Source organism: Dermacentor albipictus, chromosome 1, assembly GCF_038994185.2.
Source record: "Dermacentor albipictus isolate Rhodes 1998 colony chromosome 1, USDA_Dalb.pri_finalv2, whole genome shotgun sequence".
Taxonomy (NCBI): Eukaryota; Metazoa; Arthropoda; class Arachnida; order Ixodida; family Ixodidae; genus Dermacentor; species Dermacentor albipictus.
Genome location: NC_091821.1, coordinates 497,336,124 through 497,356,128, shown reverse-complemented (window position 1 = coordinate 497,356,128; position 20,005 = coordinate 497,336,124). Strand labels below are relative to the sequence as shown.

The 20,005-nt window shown below is 43.6% G+C and overlaps 1 protein-coding gene across 3 annotated transcripts in view; it reads right to left on the bottom strand.

Annotated features, from left to right (window-relative positions):
* LOC135908814 (protein-lysine N-trimethyltransferase SMYD5-like) overlaps positions 1 to 20,005 on the bottom strand; it is a 61,208-nt gene that overhangs the window by 27,082 nt on the left and 14,121 nt on the right. For all 3 annotated transcript variants that reach the window (XM_065440649.1, XM_065440651.1, XM_065440650.1), the window contains exons 3-6: positions 18,711 to 18,826; positions 14,503 to 14,746; positions 12,642 to 12,712; positions 412 to 518 (exon numbers count right to left, since the gene is read on the bottom strand). In XM_065440649.1, coding sequence (XP_065296721.1) covers positions 412 to 518; positions 12,642 to 12,712; positions 14,503 to 14,746; positions 18,711 to 18,826 — 538 coding nt within the window. The remainder of the gene's footprint in view (positions 1 to 411; positions 519 to 12,641; positions 12,713 to 14,502; positions 14,747 to 18,710; positions 18,827 to 20,005) is intronic.

Here is a 20,005-nt window from a genome sequence, read left to right as displayed (position 1 = left end):
TTCAAGGGGAAATTTTGTCAAAATGAATTTCATAATGAACTGTTCAGTTTGAGGGCTCTTTTTTTGTTTAGTGTTTCTTTTTTCAGATTTTTTTAGATGAATTTTCTAACAAACTGCAGAGATTTTCATAACATTCATTGCTCCTTTAAGAAACCCAACCAACTTCCAATTCTTCATGCTTTTCTTACCAAAAAGCCCAGTGAAAATGGCATCATGCCAATGACAAAACCCTCGTGAATTTTCTGACAGCATTATGCAAAAGCTCTATTCTGTGCACCCCAACACCCTCATGCTTATATACCTATAACATTCTACCCCATGATCGTAGACTGACTCCCTCTGTCTCTCAAGTCATTAGAAAAGCTGTGTTTTTCCACTGTGTGTTGCAAGTGATGACAGCAACTTAATTACCTTTCTCAATATCCTCATACACCTGGTCAATGAATGCATCCAAGGAAGCCCGTTCCGCATCAGGGAGGTCAAGGTTATTGCAGTTTTTCACCCAGACACTCAGTGCACTGCAAGGAGCAAACAATGGACAGCTTTAATGCATCCTGTAGATTCATAGTGATGTGCTAATTGGCAATTACTTAGCAGCATCTTCTGGAGAATCGTAAAGTGGGCTCTGAACCAGAAAAGAAAGATATTCAATATACACTTACAGTGAAATTCTGATAATTAGAAATCTCTTCATTCGAATTGACGGATAAATCAAACTGTTCTGTTAGTTCCGGCAAATTCTTTAACGTCTCCCTTTTCGTGGATTAGTATAATTTTGGCATTCTTCCAGTTCTCTGGAACACTTGAAGTGGTGAGGCGTTGCGTATAAAGGGCCGCAAGCTTTCATGCATGATATCTCCTTTATCTTTAATTAAATCGACTGTTATTCCATCTTCTCCTGCCGCTTTTTCCTGAGTCATGTCTTTCAACACCCCTCTAACTTGATCGCTAGTTATAGAAAGAGCCTTAGTGTCATGTTGATCATCATCACCATCATCAGCCTGGTTACGACCACTGCAGGGCAAAGGCCTCTCCCATACTTCTCCAACTACCCCGGTCATATACTAATTATGGCCACGTTGTCCCTGCAAACGTTTTAATCTCATCCGCCCACCTAACTTTCTGCCGCATCATGCTGCGCTTCCCTTCCCTTGGAATCCAGTCCGTAGCCCTTAATGACCATCGTTTATCTTCCCTCCTCATTACATGTCCTGCCCATGCCCATTTCTTTTTCTTGATTTCAACTAAGATGTCATTAACACGCATTTGTTCCCTCACCCAATCTGCTCTTTTCTTATCCCTTAATGTTACACCTATCATTCTTCTTTCCATAGCTCGTTGCGTCGTCCTCAATTTGAGTAGAACCCTTTTCGTAAGCCTCCAGGCTTCTGCCCCGTAGGCGAGTACTGGTAATACACAGCTATTATATACTTTTCTCTTGAGGGATAATGGCAACCTGCTGTTCATGATCTGAGAATGCCTGCCAAACGCATCCCAGCCTATTCTTATTCTTCTGATTATTTCCGTCTCATGATCCGGATCTGCCGTCACTAACTGCCCTAAGTAGATGTATTCCCTTACCACTTCCAGTGCCTCGCTAATCATTGTAAATTGCTGTTCTCTTCCGAGACTGTTAAACATTACTTTAGTTTTCTGCAGATTAATTTTTAGGCCAACTCTTCTGCTTTGCCTCTCCAGGTCAGTGAGCATGCATTGCAATTGGTCCCCTGAGTTACTAAGCAAGGCAATATCATCAGCGAATTGCAAGTTACTAAGGTATTCTCCATTAACTCTTATCCCCAATTCTTCCCAATCCAGGTCTCTGAATACCTCCTGTAAACATGCTGTGAATAGCATTGAAGAGATCGTACCTCCCTGCCTTTTGCCGTTCTTTATTTGGGATTTTGTTGCTTTCTTTATGGAGGACTATGGTTCCTGTGGAGCCGCTATAGATATCTTTCAGTATTTTTACATACGGCTCTTCTAACCCCTGATTCCGTAACGCCTCCATGACTGCTGAGGTTTCGACTGAATCAAACACTTTCTCGTAATCAATGAAAGCTATATATAAGAGTTGGTTATATTCCGCACATTTCTCTATCACCTGATTGATAGTGTGAATATGGTAGTATGAAGGTAGTATGGCTGCTCTCGGCACTGCACAGGTCAGTATAGAATTCTTCTGCTGCTTTTACTACATCTTCGAAATTGCTGATGACATTACCCTGCTTATCTTTCACTGCATACATCCTGCCCAGTAGCATGTCAAGTTTTGTTCTCACTGATTTCATGCTGTGGCCCTTTTTTATGGCTTCTGCAATTTTAACCAATGATGTAATTTTGACTATCACTAACTTACTTCTTGTTTATCAAGTTTACAGTTCATCAAATCCTGATTTTCTTGAGTTGGAGACTTCTGATGCTTTGTCTTTTCTTTATTAGGTCCTTTGTTACTTGGGAGAGCTTACTTATTGGTTGCTTTGGAGCCTTACCTCCCACTTCAATTGCTTCTTCTGAAGCCAGCCTAGTTATGGGTTCATTCACTACATCTATGTCATCTTCATCTCTCTGCTCTAAGGCTGCGCATTTGTTTGAAAATACCAGCCTGAATTCATCTGCTTTTACACTTACTGCATCTAGGTTGGCCTGTTTCATCTTGGCCAATTTTACTGTTTCTCCCTTCAAACTGAGAGAAATCCTAGACTTCACTAACCTATGGTCACTGCTCTTTACCCTGCCTAAAACTTCTACATCCTGCACTATGCTGGGATCAGCAGAGAGTATGACATCTATTTAATTTTTTTGTTTCTCCATTAGGGTTTTTGCAGGTGCCCTTCACGTTACTGCACTTCCTGAAAAAGGCATTTGTTATTCGCAGCCTATTCTTTTCCACGAATCCTACCATCATCACTCCTCTAGTGTTCCTAGAATCGATGCCGTAGTTGCCAATCGCTTGTTCCCCAGCCTGCTTTTCCACCCACTTTTGCACTGGTCATCCATGACTACAGTGTACTAAGTTTGCACCTTTCTCATTGCTAATTGAACATGTTAAAAAAACTTTTCTAATTCTTTGTCAGCATGACCATCATGGTGACCCTCATCACCATCACCATGGAGGCTTGTACTGCCTTTAATCTGTATCTCCTATTTAGCTTTATTATGATGACTGCTATGCTCCCATTATAGCCGTAGAATTCATCAATGTTAGCCGCTATGTCCTTAAGAATTAAAAATACGACACTGTATTCTCTCGTATCTGGACGACCTCTGTAGCGGAGGACGTGGCCGTCAGCACTGTATAAACCTCACCAGGTCTTCTAACCTCACTAAGGACAATAATTATCCCAGACAATGCCTGATAATTCTTCAAAGAACCCTGCTAAGCTAGCATCACTTGAGAATTTGCATGTTAAACGCTATCAGGTTCAGTTTCCAGTGGCGGCCGGTCCAGATCCAGAGATTCTTAGCACCCTCTGCCATGTCGCAGGTCTGACCGCTGCCTTGGTTAGGCAGTTTGCAGCCGTTGAGGACTAAGGGCCATGCATTAGTTTTAAGAGCCACGATGGAAACAGTAATCAAATACAGTTGAGGCCACTTATAATGATCCCAGATGTAACAATCTATCGCTTATAACGACCACATTTCAGTGCATCTACGATTGTCTGATTTTGCCTATAGAAATTGCTTCCAGATTATAACAAATGTTTTTCTAATCGCCACACTGTTACAACGAATGCTCCCAACCCGATCATGGTAAAGAGAGAGTGCACGCAAAGTACTAAAACACGTAAGCACGACCAAAGTGGGTGCACAGCAGCACACGCCCCGCTCCAGTCGAACTGCGATGACAATGCCGCCTTCGAATAAGCACACGCCTGCGCACGTATTTCGGAAGCCGCGAAGAAGGTGACTGGCTTTCAAGGCAAAAGTGTACAGCATAAACAGCATGGCAAAAGGCCTGCACAGGCGTGTGTTGTCGAAAAAAAAAAAAAAAGACGTCTTGGATGTTGCCTCCCTACGGAAGCTATTGCCAGAGGCTGAGGATATTCGCGACAGCGACAAGATCTGGCAGCACTGCTTTACGTGCCTCAAGGAAATCCTGTCTTCATCTAATGACACCCACAATGAAGCGGACGAGGCATTCCTTCAGGAAGAAAAAGCAATAGATGACTTGAACAAGTACATCCACCTTTCTTATGATGTTTCACCATTGAAACTGCCATCTTCCATTCACAAACACACAGATGATCTTATGGAAAGAGAAAACGGGTCGAGATCGAAAGCATCGCAGTGACGACGATATGCTCAACTTTAAGCGCTGCATACGGAAGTGTCAGTACACCTGAATCATCTGTGACAGAATGTCGTGCATGCGCTGGCTGGTTAAACAGCTTGAAGCAAGTGTAACAGGCTTTAAGATCCTATCGGGAGTGCCTCCGTCTCTTAACCACCGTGCCACGAGAAGTTGAAAACAAACACATTAAAGAGGCAATCCCAGCTGTCACAATGTACATGCTCAGAAAGGCCCGAAATTGGCGCGAGAAGCATGGAATGTGGTCAGATTTTGATCTGTACATGAACTCAAGGTTAAGCTCATCAGATGTACAAGGTGCACTCGACTATTTCCCCAAGGATGAACTTGGGTGCTCTTGGCAGAGCCCGAACAAGAAGGACGCTGTGTCAATCATCCTGAACGACCAGAGAGAGCATACTTCAATGTGTGACACATTCTACCTGCGAGACATTCCAGATGTTCAAAGCAGCTCTCCTCGAAAGTGTCATCACCCTGTCAAAGTTTTACAACCTGCACCCAAAATGGGTGCTGCTTGCACTGCAACAAGAGGTTTTCGTTTGCGTTCATTGTGCTAATGCCAATCTTTGTGTCTCCGCGCTTGAGAATGTAACAGGCATGGAAATCTCATTGGAAGGCACGAAAGCATTGTGCCTCTGCATCTCCCCAACCGCTGATTGTACGTTAGGTGAATGCAAGCGCTGTCAATGAAGTGAAGGCCTCACTTTGGCCAGTCCAGCCTGGTCGACGAAGACAAAGTCACATTTTCTGTTTGGGAAAGTGGTGACTTGATCAAGAAGTCGTCGTCTCCAACCCTTTTTGTGAAAGAGCTTGGCCAATGGGTGACCAAACGGATTCCTCACGAATAAACATGCCACACTCAAGCCGCAGCTATTGATGAAGCAAAAAAGTCCAACCGACGTGGAAGCATTGTTCTGCATTTTGATTCTGCTGAGAACTGGACTGTCTTTCACTCAAATAAAACACAACTGTACCGTTGACAAAAGAAACAAATCTCCACTTTTACCTGTGGCACCAAGACAAGGAAAGTGACACACTGGCTTGCTCTCATAAGCGATGTCATGCATCGCAATGCAGTGCATGCCTGCTGTGTCCTAGGTACAGTGCAGGAAGTGTTAGATGAAAAAGCACCCATCTACTGTCACGTAAAATACACCCAGCGATGTACACCAGTAGCAAGTTATTTCAAAAATAGGTACTAACAGTATGAGTTGCGCCACTCCAAGTATACGTCCGCGAGGTGGATATTTTCCGTACTACACATGGAAAGAATGCCTATGACGGTGTAGGTGGACTCCTTAAGCACCAAGCTTCCCTGCACAACCTGAGGTCTGAAAGAGCCACCTCCATTCAGTCAGCACATGAGGTGGTCTTCCAACTTAGCAGAAACCGCAAGAATGTGGCCCTGCTTAATGTGCCTGCTGCAGCCATTGAGGAGCATTGTCAGCAGAAGTCAGTGCCGCTTGTGCCGGGAATTCAGTCATGACACGTGTGGATGTGCGCTTGCGATTAGTCCAGTGGCCATACACTGTCCATTGCTGGAACTGCAGCTAGTCAGCTGACGGTGACTGAACCCTTTTATATACAACTGCAAAGGACACGCAATAAATTTGTTCGAGCTCCACAAGTAATGTTGAGTTCATCGTCTCTTGCATCCCAGAAGACAAAGCAGAAAGCATGTTCCCTGTTCTTGCCGCACTAAAGAACCTAGGTAAACCTTCCTTCATTTGTGGCAACCATTGTCTTTTCTCTTTCTTTAAAAGAGAGTAACTGTTAACAAAACGGAACGAGTCATCATTGCACAAAAGCTAGCACGCTCAACATAGGCTTTGGCCTGTTATATTTCGTGAATAAAGGAAATGAGCAAGCATATTATTGCACCCACGTTTTGCCGGACATAAGCAGACTTCCATACAAAATTTTTCCAAAAATTGAAACCAGAGCTTTCTTCTATTTTATTCCTTGAAAATTAGATTTTTTGGAAAAAAACTTGTTTATTTAACTATGTTTTCTTCTCTTGCGTTTCATGTAGGGAGATAATATGTTCCATAAATGTTGCAAGGAGAACATTCTAGGTTTGACACTTTTTTTCAAGTTTCTGTGTGAAATAGAAAATATGCCAGGATGCATCAAAGTTACAAATGTTTTTCTGATGTGGGCCATGTTTGGAATTTGTTTACATTTTTTTCGTTTGTGGACAGCATAAAAAAACACAAGGAACCAATTTGCTGTGAAGCGTATAGAATGGGCAGAAAAGTTTTTGGATACAATGTTTTTAGTTTGCATTTAATTCAGTCGCGAAATCGGAAAATATTGTCGTAAGCAATAGGAGGGCGCTCAGGTCGCCACCTTCAAATATTTTTTTTGCCTTGCTGGGAATGCCTTTTGGGAATAAAATTGTCAGTTCCGTGCAGTTTGAATATTTCTACATGACATATAAAAAAAAACGACAGAAAAAAATATCAAGCTGACATGCATGCATGATCTCTCATGGAATGACCCGAAGGTGGTTTTGGTATTATATCCGAATGCACCACACAGGCATTTCTTGGTCCAATTTTCTCAAAAACAAAAAAAAAGAAAGAAAAGAAAGGGAGGAAGAGAGAGAAGATGCACGTTATAATAGCGTAAATACCGCAATCAGACATTGTGAATTATGGTACTTGCTTAATATGCAGGCAAGGCCGAAGATAAGCTTTTTTGATAGATGAGGTATGTTTCTAGTGCATTCACTGTCCCCTAAGCTCCACCGAGACAGAAACTGCCACTGATGACATCACAAACACCAGAAATACGAATGCATTTAGAGACAGGATAACCGCTATACTTACCTAATATCTTTTTTTTACGTCCCGTTACCAAAACAAAATGTTTTTAACGTTGTATTATATGCATGAAACTATGCTCATATTTAGTTCTGAGCCAAGTTGTGCTCTGTTTTTATATAGCCACATTTCTAAAAACCAAAAATTTGTGTAACTACTTTCCTTGATTTTAAGAGTATAATGTCCGGTGTTTGTTGCTAACAATTGTATAAAATTTTTCTTCAATCGATGTGTTGGCTCTTATGCTTTTGCGATTTGCATGTACAGTCAACGACTGATTTTTAGGACGCTCTAGGGAACGTAAAAACGTCCGAAAATTCAGGCAGTCCGAAAAAATGAGTGCATGCAAAAAACGCACCTTTTTTTTTCTTTTTTTTTTTCGGATCTAGAGGTAAAGGGCGAAGTACCAGGCTTCTGAAACCCTGCCAAAGCATCAATGAAGGTGCTATAAAAAGAGGCGTTCAAGAACTCTGTATGCAGCCGACTGCCGGTTTATTATGTACATGTGCATCGTCGGGCAGCCAGTGTTATTGCTGCAGTGGCTTGAAGAACTTGTTGATTATTGTTTGGATGGCATTCCAGTTGCATGCGATCATATTCGCCTCGATGTGAGCAAGGGTGATGTCAGTACTGTACACCGATGAAAGAGTCAACAATGCTCGCATCAACTCGGCGCTTGTAGGCGGCGCAGGCTTTGGCTCCTCATTTTCAACATCGGAGTCTTCTGATTCCTCCACAACCCAACGGACTATTCCCTCGTCAGACAGTTCTGCGCAGAAGTTGAGCTTGTTGTCAGCGTCAACAAACTGTTCAAAAGTTATTTCCGTGGGCACAGTACTGCTTTCCGCGCTTCGATGCCATCGGCGAGGACGACAAAGACAAAGTGGGGGCCATCGAAGGCAAGCGAAATCCTCAAGTTTCCAACAGTGGAGTTCGCTGACGAGCGTCGACGCACCTAGGCCTAGCGTCGCAGAGCACACTTGACACAACAGCACAACCACACACCATGCTAGCCAACATGTGGCCTGCGCTAACAAACGAAATAGCGCCGCTCCGGAAACTCCGTCGGAGGTGGAAGTGCGGCCATTTGCGGCGATGAACATAGCCAGCATGGCCAGACCAAATCGGTGTGCGACAGCTAGATTCAGCTAGTTGCGGTTCAAAGCGGCGATATGCATCGGCTGCAAGTCGATTTCCTTCGCAAGGGCGCTGCGCGAGGAGCCAAAGGACCTTCTGTCGCGTCGAAAAGTCCGGAAAACTGGACGGTGGGGGGTTCGAGCGTGTGAAACTTCAGATGTCCTTATACATTGATTCTATGGGGCTCATGGCGGTTCCGCGAAGACGTCCGAAATATCAGGCATGTCCGAAAATTTGGGCATCCAAAAATTCAGTCGTTGACTGTATATTAAACTCACGCAATGCTCCCATGTAAAGGAGCCTGTGAGTTATTTGAATAAATTAATAAATAATGGGGTTCCTATTTAAATCACCATAGGGGTCAGACACATGCATGCGGACTGGTCAAGTTGGAATATCCAGTGAAGGCTGATTTTATTGTTGAAATAATGCAAGTTTGGGTACACAAGTGCATGGGTGCTGGCCGAGACTTTCAGTCGGGATCAAATTAAATGAAAGATCAAATTAACTGGAGTCAAGTTGACTGGAGTCTACTTAACGGAAGTCTACTGTATCAGGAATAGGAGAAGACCAAGAACAGAACCTTGGAGTACATCAGATGTTCCAAAAGGACTTCTTCTTGGGCAAGTTGGTGCTTAGATTTTCTAGGTATACTTTGTGGCGAAAAATACATTTCTTGAAAAGGGACAGAAGAAGGACAGTTAGTTGCAGTTTTTAGACCTTAACCTAACACTTAAGAGTGATCACGTTTGCTGTGCGTACCTCCCTCGAGGTAAAAAAGAATTGCTACAATATGACTCAGCGCACTCTAAGACTGTGAAGCGTGGAATCGCCTTACTTTGCCTGGAATCGGCTCTGCGCAAGTCATGTGTGCATGTAATGCAGGCGAGTTTTTTCCATCAACTTGAGAAACTTCAAAAAGCAGGCTACCCTCAGTCTGTCTCAAATGTTGTGGTCGAGTCCCTCCTACAGAAGCTGAAAACTACCGCTGCGAGTGGGAAAACGCACTCAAAGGAAAGGGAGCGAGTAAAACCAGAAGTAGTACCTTATGTGCACCGTGTGAGCCATAACCTCAAGAAGGTGGCTACCAGATATGGCATTCCGGTTGTCTTTTCGGCTCCCAACAAGTTAGCTCAATTGTGCCCCCGGATCACACGTGAGGGGCTGCGGGGCTGCCAGAAGCAGCACGCCAAACATTTCCGGGACTGCGTTGAAGGGGTGGCCTACTTGATACCCCTAGACTGCGGCAAGTCATACGTCGGACAAACGGGACGTTGTGTTAATGACAGACTGAGGGAGCCCGCTAATAGCATCGGCAAGTGTGACAACGCGCATCTTCCTGCGCACTGTAAAGCCTGTCGTTGTAGACTATGCTTTGAACAAGTATTGATTCTTGGCAAAAGTAGGGACCAAACTGCAAGGGAGTTGTTGGAAGCATTTTATATTAAAAAGAAAGGGTCTGATTGTGTCAGCGATACATCTATCGTATTATATTCCACAGAAAGGTGCTTCATCCAAAGTATGTTATCATGACCACGTTGTTCTGTCACACCTTGGCTCCCTGCGCATGAGTGGAAGTTGTATTTTCTTCTATACGTTTGTTCAGGCTGTCATTAAACAGTTGGTAGTTTGGCGCTTCACTGTCTCCCTTTCTTCTGTCCCTTTTCAAGAAATGTATTTTGCGCCACAAAGTATACCTAGTACATCAGATGTTACAGGCACAAGAACAGAGGCAAGTTTATTAACAAGAATGTATCGAGATCAGCAGAACAAGAATTTCTCAATCCAAACCAGAAAGTTGCCGCCCAAGTTTAATTAGGTTAGTTTTAATAGTAATAGGTGAAATGGCACATTATCGAACGCTTATGTAATCTAGGAAAATGGCGTCAGTTTGTACGTTGGCATGTGGTTTTGTGAAACGGCCACATGTTAATTGCATGTAAAATGGGAATGTCCAGTAAGCTAGTTCACAAAACTTTAGTAATGAACTTGCTACTTATTCGTTTCAGGGCACACGCTACTACTGGAGAAATGAAGCTTGGCATTAATGCCATTAATGCCATAAGTCATATATGCTTAGCGATGCCCCAAAACTCCTGTCCAATAACTGTCCATAAAATTTGAAACAAATACATAGGCATTCCAGTTACAGTGAAATCTCAGTATAACGAATTTTAGCAGACCGTGGTAAATTGTTCGTTATTCTGAAAGATCGTTATAGTGAAAGCCCCAAAATTAACCATTCCACCCCCGAACCCATCAGTTCATAAGTTGTCACCATATGAGCTATCCACGAAAACGTCTCTCTTGACTATCGATATGCGCTGCTGCCATTTTCCATAGATTCCACGACCACGGACCACCGAAGCACCGTATTGTAAGAGTGACATGTGCAAAACAGAGGCTGACACTGAGAAAACTACCGACAAAACGTAGCTCCATCTCACCTCCAAAGCACAATGTTTCTTGCTTTTTGTTTATTTTTCATATTTTTTGCTGTGGACACCGCAACTGCTTCGCTCGAGGCGGACACCTGAACTACCACCGTAAAATACGGAATATAGGTCGAACTTTTTTTCAAAAAACCATCGCGAAAAGTCGACCTCGACTTATATACCGGACATTGGCAGAAAAACTACGGAAGTCTTGCAACAATGGGCGGATGAAGTAAACAGCTGCCTTCGCCATCGCCATCATCAGCAGCGCGGCGTTGGTTCTTTATTCTATGGCGTGGCGACATTGTGGCACCGGCATTTTGCGTTTCCACTGTCGCAAAGTTATATTAATTAAAGGCTGCATTTTCATTTTGTTTCAAAATGAGCAAAAGCCGACGTCAATTCACTGTCGCCTTCAAGAAAAAGACGATTGAGTACGCGGAAGCCCACGGCAACCTGGTGGCACAGCGCGAACTTGGAGTATCCGAAAATAGCATTCAGTAGTGGCGGAGGTAAAAGCAATGTATTACAACTTGCAGCAACCAAAATAAAACGTCATTTCGTGGCCGGATCGCAGCGGACTGCAGAACTGTAAGGCAAGGTTGTGGAGTCCGTCCTAGAGCTGCGTGTAAGATCGCTGCCTGTTGTCGAATGCATTCGTTTGAAAGCGGTAGAGATCGCACGCGTCTATGGACTGGACAGCGAGAAGCACTCGTCATTTGACTCTGTTCAAACGTGTTGCTCTGATTCGGAGTAGCGCTTGCGGACTTCGTGCCCTTCTGTGTACTGTACACCCGACGAATTTTTAACAGTATCGCGCGACCGTCGACCCGCGTGTTTGTCAGTACCTTTTATCATCACGTCACGGAGCGGCGAAGTAGCGAAAGTAAGGGCATGTGTACACATGCGCGTATCCCGTTTGTTTCGCTGCTCAGCGCCGTTAGTGTGGTGTTGACAAGCACACGGGTCGATGGTCGCGCGATACCGCTAAAAACATGGCCAGGTGCACATGTGAGCAGCATTTAAATAAATACTGCCACCATTGTGCAACCCACTGAGTCGCATTTGTTTATAGGTAAGGGTGTCATGTCTTTCGGTACTTTTGCCACTGAAAAAGATTTTTTTCATTTTTACAATTCGTTAGTTGGGGGATCGACCTATATTCCGGTCCGACCTATAGTCCGGTTTTTACGGTATGTCAAAGCGCAAATGCGCATAAACAATACTGTTTGGAAAGTGCAAAGTGCGACCGTATGGCATCCATGTGAATACCGAGGTTACATTTCACCGTGCATATAGCTAGTATGGCCGCAGAAAGAAGTGCGAAAGGAAGAGGCATGAGCAGAAAGAAGGGTGAATGAAGGAGGAAACGCGCCTCCATTGCTAGGTGACACTTTCTTGGATGGAGAATGCGCTCGCAAAACCTGATGCGCCGTTGCCCCTGCTCGCCCGCATTCTTTTTTCTCTTGGACAGCGTCTCAGGTTTTTCGAACCCATGCACCATGATGTCCACTCTCTGCGCCTTGTCGTCTGCTAGCCTACTGCTTCGGCTGCTGTTAAGGATACATGGCAACCTAAGAATCCCCAGATTTCGGAATATTAGTTCATGATCCTGAGGCGTTGTTAATGCCACAGGGAAACTGAATAACGATCATTATTCTGAGAAGTTTGGTATTCCGAAGTTCGCAGTACTGAAATATTTCACATTGAAACTATAAGAAGTCAGCAGAGGATTTCTGAAAAGTTTGTTAATGTGGTGTTCGTAGTAACGAGGTTTCACTGTCATAATTTTTCAAATCCCTTTTTTTTTTTTCTTTTCTTGCACTGTGCACGAAGAAATTGGGCTTTGACTTCTAGGTTAAGGAACTTAATTTGGCTGGTGACTGCAGTCCAGCCAAGTGCCATCAATGTTTTCGAAGAGGGTACACCCACCTGGTGCCAATGATCTGGCCGCTCCTTGCCACAAATGCCATCAGGGATCGGAACCCTTCATCTGTCAGCCACTGAGAAATGTGAATAGGAAAACAGAACAAAGCAAGCCAATGTGAGGTCCAAGTTATGGCTACTAACTTGCATACAACTAATCATAAAGCGTCCATCGCACAGTACAGGAAGCAACCAACTATGTACTACGATGGTGAGCAACACGAGAACAAGGTGAGAGGAGGAGCTCGTGTTGCTCACCGTCTTGAATTTACATCTCCCGCATTCCTCGCCTTTTTCCCGTACTACAATGAATTATTTCATTAGCTGTTTCAATTCACAAATACAGTGTGATTCCACTGGTCAACTTAAAGGTGTATACAAACAAAGTAACTTGCACATCGAATTTTTTCGCCTTAGCTGCTGACTACATAATCAACATGCAAGGCTGTCATGTGTAAACATTGGGCAGTGTGGGCCAGTGAAGGAAGAAAGAAAGGCCAACACACACTTAGGTTTCAATGACTCAGGTATAAACTGCATTAAGCATGTGCTCCCTTAACATGCGGGGCATCATGTACACAGACACACATGAAAGTTCACAAATGTTGAAAACGAAATAAGAGGTAATTGTAATTATTATCATGAACAGGAACAAGGTTGAAGTGACCTCAATCAGGAAACTCTTTGTGCTGACATACGTTCGCGGCCACATTTTCTATGCACAGGCCACGTTTGTGATTTCACTCTTTGAAAACTTTTGTGCCCAATTTCATGCGAACTCCAAAATGTGAAGTGTGCCTATGCCAATTATTTTATCTATCTAGTCAAATTCCGTCAATGAACTTCAGGTTTTGTCAGCTGAGCCAGAAAGGAAAAGAATTATACACTTTAAAATAAAATTGAAGCACTGCACCGATTGGCTGCATCTTGTCCTGCAGCTGTCTGCTTTGCCCTGGCTCATGAAGACGTGGCTGAACCGTGGCTTATTCTATTCATTGTTACAGAACTAACCGTGAGACCGGATCGCTACAAGTGGACAGTTTTCTGCCAGATGCCTTGAGAAACTTTTTGTGTTGATAAAACTGTTTACAGTAGATGAAAGTTTCATTTAAATGGGACTTCAGTAAGTGGGCTTGATTGTACTGATATAATGACCCCTTTTTACAAAATAACATATCCATTAAATTGGCAAGCAGGCATGACAACAGAGTCAACTGGATCCGGTTAGATTTGATGATAGCCGAGAGCCACCACGTTTGTTGAATTCAAGCAAGAATTCAAGCTTGGGGCAGCCTGTGGCATCTACAAAATAGTGGGCCCTATGCAAAGTGTAAACACAGTTTGTATCTTGCACATGTGCAGAGGGGATACTGTTACTCCCAATCTCTTAACAATGAGACCCCTGTTCTAAGACTGTTTATTAGCATGGTTGTAGAAATGCTTGGTACTCAAACAAACACTTATGACTGTTACCATATTGCAGTTGCTTGTTCTGTGTCTTCCTGCATGTACCTAGCAGCAACCTTAATTTTATTGCCTGCCATGGTGGCTGAATGACTAATGGCAATTGGCTGATGAGGATGATGTTGCGTGTTGAATTCCCGACAGCCTTGGTGAATGATGAGGGTGGAATGCAGGAACGCTCATGCCCGAAGCATTAGGAAGAACCCCAGGTGGCCAAAACTATTCTGGAAGCATCCACTAGAATGCCCTCACAGCCCATTGTACTCCAGATCATTGTGCCCCTCAAAATGAACCTCATCCAAACAAGCCACCTCGCAACTTTAGTGACCTCACTCTTGCATCGAGGGGAGCCCACAGTAGCTTCCCAGCTCCCACAGTGACATTTGAGCTGATGTTCCCTTACCGAGGCGACGCAGGGGTGGCCCCGAAAGATGGCCGCTGTCAGCTCCCGCAATGTCCTGAGCCTCTCGACCCACTTCTCACCCAACAGTCTGGACAGGATGCTGCCTTGCTCTTCAGTGGTGCAACCCGAGGCAAAGCGTTCGAGCACAGCCAGTGCTTTAACCTTGTCTTCAGACTGGACAAAGGCAGCCATGATCCTGACTGCCAGCTCAACAGTGGTGGTCTCTGGAGGGTAGTGCATGGTCCTAGGAGAAATGCAGCATGACTGGTTTACAATAAACCTGGGTAAAATTAATAGTGCAAGTGCCTGCTATGCAGCAAGTGCACAATAGGGGACTCCACATTTTCTGCGTCTGCTTTTGTACTTTTCTAATCATGCATAGTGAGTATTCCAAGCTTTAGGAAATGAAGTCAAACGTTTCATGTCAAATGTGCATGCCAAATTGAGCATTAAAGAGATGATAACCTGATGGTGATAATGTCAGTTCATCTATCTATACATGACACTTTGCAAATAGCAATCTGACAGTGTAGACATTCAAGAAGCATTAACCATGAATACATTGACAAATTAAAAGTGGCTATACAAGCTTAATACAGTAGAACCTCGTTGGTACGATCCCATTACATACTATTGCATGGTGCCAACAGTTGCGATTGAGAACAAAACAAGACAAAGAAAGACTTGAGTAACGCTTATTTTTTACCGATTCATATGTTCCCAGAAAACATGATCTTTCTGCACTAATGTTTAATACATTGGCAAAGTGCAATCGTATGAAACGCTTTCTGTCCACTAGATGCCATGTGAACAAGAAAATGCATGAGGCATGCATTATCAAGAGCAGTAGCCATCCGCCGCAGCCGCTCCACTGCAATACGCGCCCGCCCGTCTCGCATGAAAACACAGGCGCGCAGTGTTTTTTATTTCGGTACCGGCAAATAGCCATCTCTATTGTCGCATGCCGCATTCACAACTATAGCCGTCAACTATATTCCAATAAGCATCTTTACCTATGTGTATCACAGCGCGTGGTGCTGTTGGAAGCTTACCCCACGCTCTTAATTGGCAATAACACAAATGCAGCGCTGCTCCCTGCTGCAAACTGCGATGATATGATATGTTTTTCGGCCGCTAGATCTCATTCAAGCAAGAAGAAAAGACATGAAGTGTGTGCAATCGAAAAGAGTAGTCACCCGTCTCAAGTGAAAACACCGGCGCGTACTGAGTTTCTTATTCCGGTACCAGTAAATCTCGTTAGGATGGATAGTTGGGCGTGTTGGTTAAGCATGATTTCTGAAGTGAAGGCGCTAAAATGACGGAGGACAAAGAAGAAACACACACGAATGGGCCCTGAGAAACTGTGATTGCGCTCATAGTATAAATCGGTGGCGTTTTTTCCTGATTAAACATTGTTGGAAGTGGCGCCCTGTGTGTGTGTGTGTTTCTTCTTTGTCCTCCGTCATTTTAGCGCCTTCACTTCAGAAATCAGTAAATCTCCTCCCAGGTCATCGCAAGTCACATTCACAGCTATCGCCGCCAACCCTATTGCGATAAGCACCTTCACCTATCTGTTTTACAGCTTGTGGGGCGTATCACTGATGTAAATGCGCTGCACGCTTTTAGTAGGTGATAACACAAATGCACCGCAGTTTCTTCCTGCAGGCAGCGTGTTGTGAGCGCCATGTTTTGCTCTAGCTGTATCGAACGTCACCCACCAGCTTAATTTTGTTTCAGTTTCCCGTTGCCATCCTAAATCACTACACAATGTGAAAAGAAAACACGTCTCGGGCCGCCGGAACCCCACCAGTTCGACCCGCATCGGCGTCTCATACCATAATTCGCCCAACGCTTCGCATTAAGTAGACACCAACTACAGTTGAGCCTGTGATATTTATTAGTTGCTTCGGATCGTACGTTTTCCCGGTTGGTATATTTTTCTATGTTTTCTATTTCAACAATGCATGAACAATGTTTAACTGTATACAGCTTATTCAAGGAATTGGTTTCAAAATTCCTTGAAATTAAGAAGCTGCAAAAGTTAAGCAATTTCCTTGGGATTGCTTTTACCATAGAGGCACACAATAAAAAGGAAATGAAAGAATTAATTAAGCAAACTAGGATAATTAATTAACTCTTTAATCAAAAGAGCCACATCTCCAATTCTAATGCAAGATGAAGCATGTCATTCTAGAAGCTCTGTCTCCACACATGAAAGAAAGGTGTGCTTCCAAACTTTTACAGCTTAATGTTAACTCCAGGCAATATCATCCAAAAAATCAAAAGTGCAGAGCGCAGATGCCCACGAATAAAGTGACCGCTGGAGCCTCACTTTCAGTCAAGCACATAGCGGAAGTCGTTATCAAAATGCAATCTGACTTGCTCCATGCTCAACCGATTGCGAGTTACATTTGCATCATTCATAAGGCCTCCGCAATTTGATTTGATTGATTGACGATTGGGTTTTAATGGCGCGTGGGCCAGTTCTGGCCAAAGAGCACCAAGCGTCTGCAATTAAAAAAACAGCTTTTCCGTAAATTTATTTGTCTTACTTTTCTTCAATTGTGTTTTTGCTTGTGCATATACATATATGCATATACACCAAGTCCTTTCATTCAAACATTGACTTCACCATGGGACATCCTTTGCTGAATTATGGTTGATCCATAATAATGAGAGTGCCATAAAAACCCGCATATAATACGAACCGGCATATAGTATGAGGTGAAATTATTGGGATGCGAAATGGAAAAAAAAAAGTTTTATCCACGTGTAATATAAGTTAGGAAAACATTTATTTCATTGCACTTCGCACTTCAATCACCGTCTTCCTCAGCTGCGCTCGCTTCATGCTCCACGCTCACAGCTAGAGGCACAGATTGCTGGCGTATGAACTCCATCAGGGCGAGTTCAATTTCCGCGAATGTCCCACTCTTCGGGCCGCGAAAGCTTCCTTGCATTCCGCTGCATGCGAAAACGGCTTCCTTCTGTCGACGCCATCCGCGAATGCTTCCCTCGTTGACGCCAAACTGCCTCCCGGCTGCACTGTTGAAGATGTCCTGTGCAGCTAAAATAACCTTCCTCTTGAAAGCAGCTGAGTACTGTTTTCGTGGTCCGGATATCTTGGTCCTTCAATGCGGAATAAAAAAGATGCATTTCGCGAAGCGTGGTTTCCACGTGTGCTGCCAAGGTCCAACAACAATAAAGAAATGATGCTGTAGTCACGCAGCAATAATGAAACCAAGCCGTAGCCACACTGTAATAAGGAAGCCAAGCCGTAGCCACACTGTAATAAGGAAGCCAAGCCGTAGCCACGCAGCAATAACGAAATCAAGCCATAGCCACGCAGCAATAATGAAACCAAAGCTTTTAGCCCAAATTTCTGACTGAAATTTTTGTACGGATCCGCATATAGTACAAGGTGAAAATTTGGGACGCTAATAATAGAAAAAAACCTCGTATTATACGCGGGTTTTTACGGTATTGCAACATGCAAACGTGTGTTTGCTTCGGCACACAATGGTGGCATTGAAAGAGGAAAATTTTTGTCCACTCAACCGTAGCTAAAAAGGGAACCTAATACGAGCTTCCCACAAGGAAAGCTTCACAGTTCAAGAAAAATTTATCCTGGTCCACAAATCAAGCCTGGGACGAAAGCTTCTTCTGGAAGGTCGTTCTATGTTCTAACATCTAAACTAAACAGGAGGCTAGCTAATTGCAGAGCACGTCCAAATGATTAAATTATAGGGTTCTACGTGCCAAAACCACACCATATGATTATGAGGCAGGCCGTAGTGGGGGACTTTGGAAATTTGGACCACCTGGGGTTCTTTAACGTGCACCTAAATCTAAGTACACGGGTGTTTTCGCATTTCACTCCTATCGAAATGCGGCCACCGTGATCGGGATTCGATCTTGCGACCTTGTGCTTAGCAGCCTAACACCATAGCCACTAAGCAAGCACGACGGGTAGATGTCCAAATTATTAAACAAATCACTGCATATGGCAGATCAGTTCTGATGAAGCCTACAAGGTGGAGCAAGACACCCTCAAGGTACAGTTGGGTGGATGACGATTTTCCCTTTCAAGTATCTTCCTCCACATTGTGGGCTTTTGCAGAACTAATTTGCCATGGTGGTGACAGTGAACAATGGTTGCTTTAGAAAGCGGTCATGCGTGGACTGCCATCAAGGTCCAAGTCACTCACTTCCAGGCTTCCAGCAGGCTGTGGAGTGGGCGGCTGGGCTCATTGCTCACTGCACAGAGCACCTGGTGGTACAGTTGCCAGGCCTTGGAGCGACACGCCTCACTGCAGTATGCTGCCTGCATGAACGTCCCCATCATTATCGCTCTAATAAACTAATTAATTAGTCCACTGTAGGTCAATCACCCAGTGAATTACACTTACCCATTTCCTGCGCCTACCCACCCACTTAACATTAAGACCTCATGACTACATCCAATTCTGTGCCCCCCTGAATTTTATTTCCCTCTCTGGACACCAAATCTCTTTCTCTAGGGTCTTTTCCCCTCTTTATATGAGCTGCCCACCTTTGCCCTGACAGGATCATAAGGAAACAAGTGTGTGTCTGAGGAGGTGCTAGCTCAGTGACAAATAGACAAAGACAGTTACATAAATGTAAATGCACCAACACTTTAAGTCACGCATATGCACACAAAAAAAAGAAAAAAAAAAGTCCCACTGAGAAAACCCAGATTTATGTCATGCCATTTTTTTTTATATCATTGTTTGCCATTGCTGAGCATTTGACGATTGCATGAAACTACCGAAGAATGTTCTGGTGGTCACCACCTATGTTTCTTTAGATATCTGGTGATGCCATCTGTGTTTCCTCCTGTATTCCGGCGCATGAATAAATTGCACTCGCTATTGCAACACTACAGTGTACGGGCGTGTCTCCGGACAAAGTGCTGCCCTATGGCCAGTCTCAATACATTATTCAAGTCTACAACATTAAACAAAAGTAAGAAAACAAAAATCTCCATTCAAGCACTGCAGCCATCACTTACTTCCACAATGTCTTGTAAAATGTAAAGAAAAATGGTATAAAAAGCTGAGGTAAGAATAGACTTCACTGCACACACGAAGCTCAGTGATCTTTGCAAGAAGGTCAATAGAATGAAAATAAAGTTTACTAGATTTGCAGTAGAAAAAAATCACACAAATAAATATACAGAATGAGGTCCGAGAGCACAAGACTATAAGGGGACCTGGAATCAAAGTTCACAACCTGAGCAACTGCTAAAAGAGCATTAAAAATCTAATCTAATCAAAAATCTCTAATCTCATCAACTTCCTAGAAACAAATTCATTTTTTTCATCTCGTCAGCATGAGTTCCGTAAATCATTTTCCTGTGATGGGAACTTACTTCATTTACACATGACATCTGTGCCACGTTGGATAATGGATTTCACATTGACACCATCTTCTTACCATTTTCTTAGACTTTTCTAAAGCATTTGATCTCGTCTCTCACCAA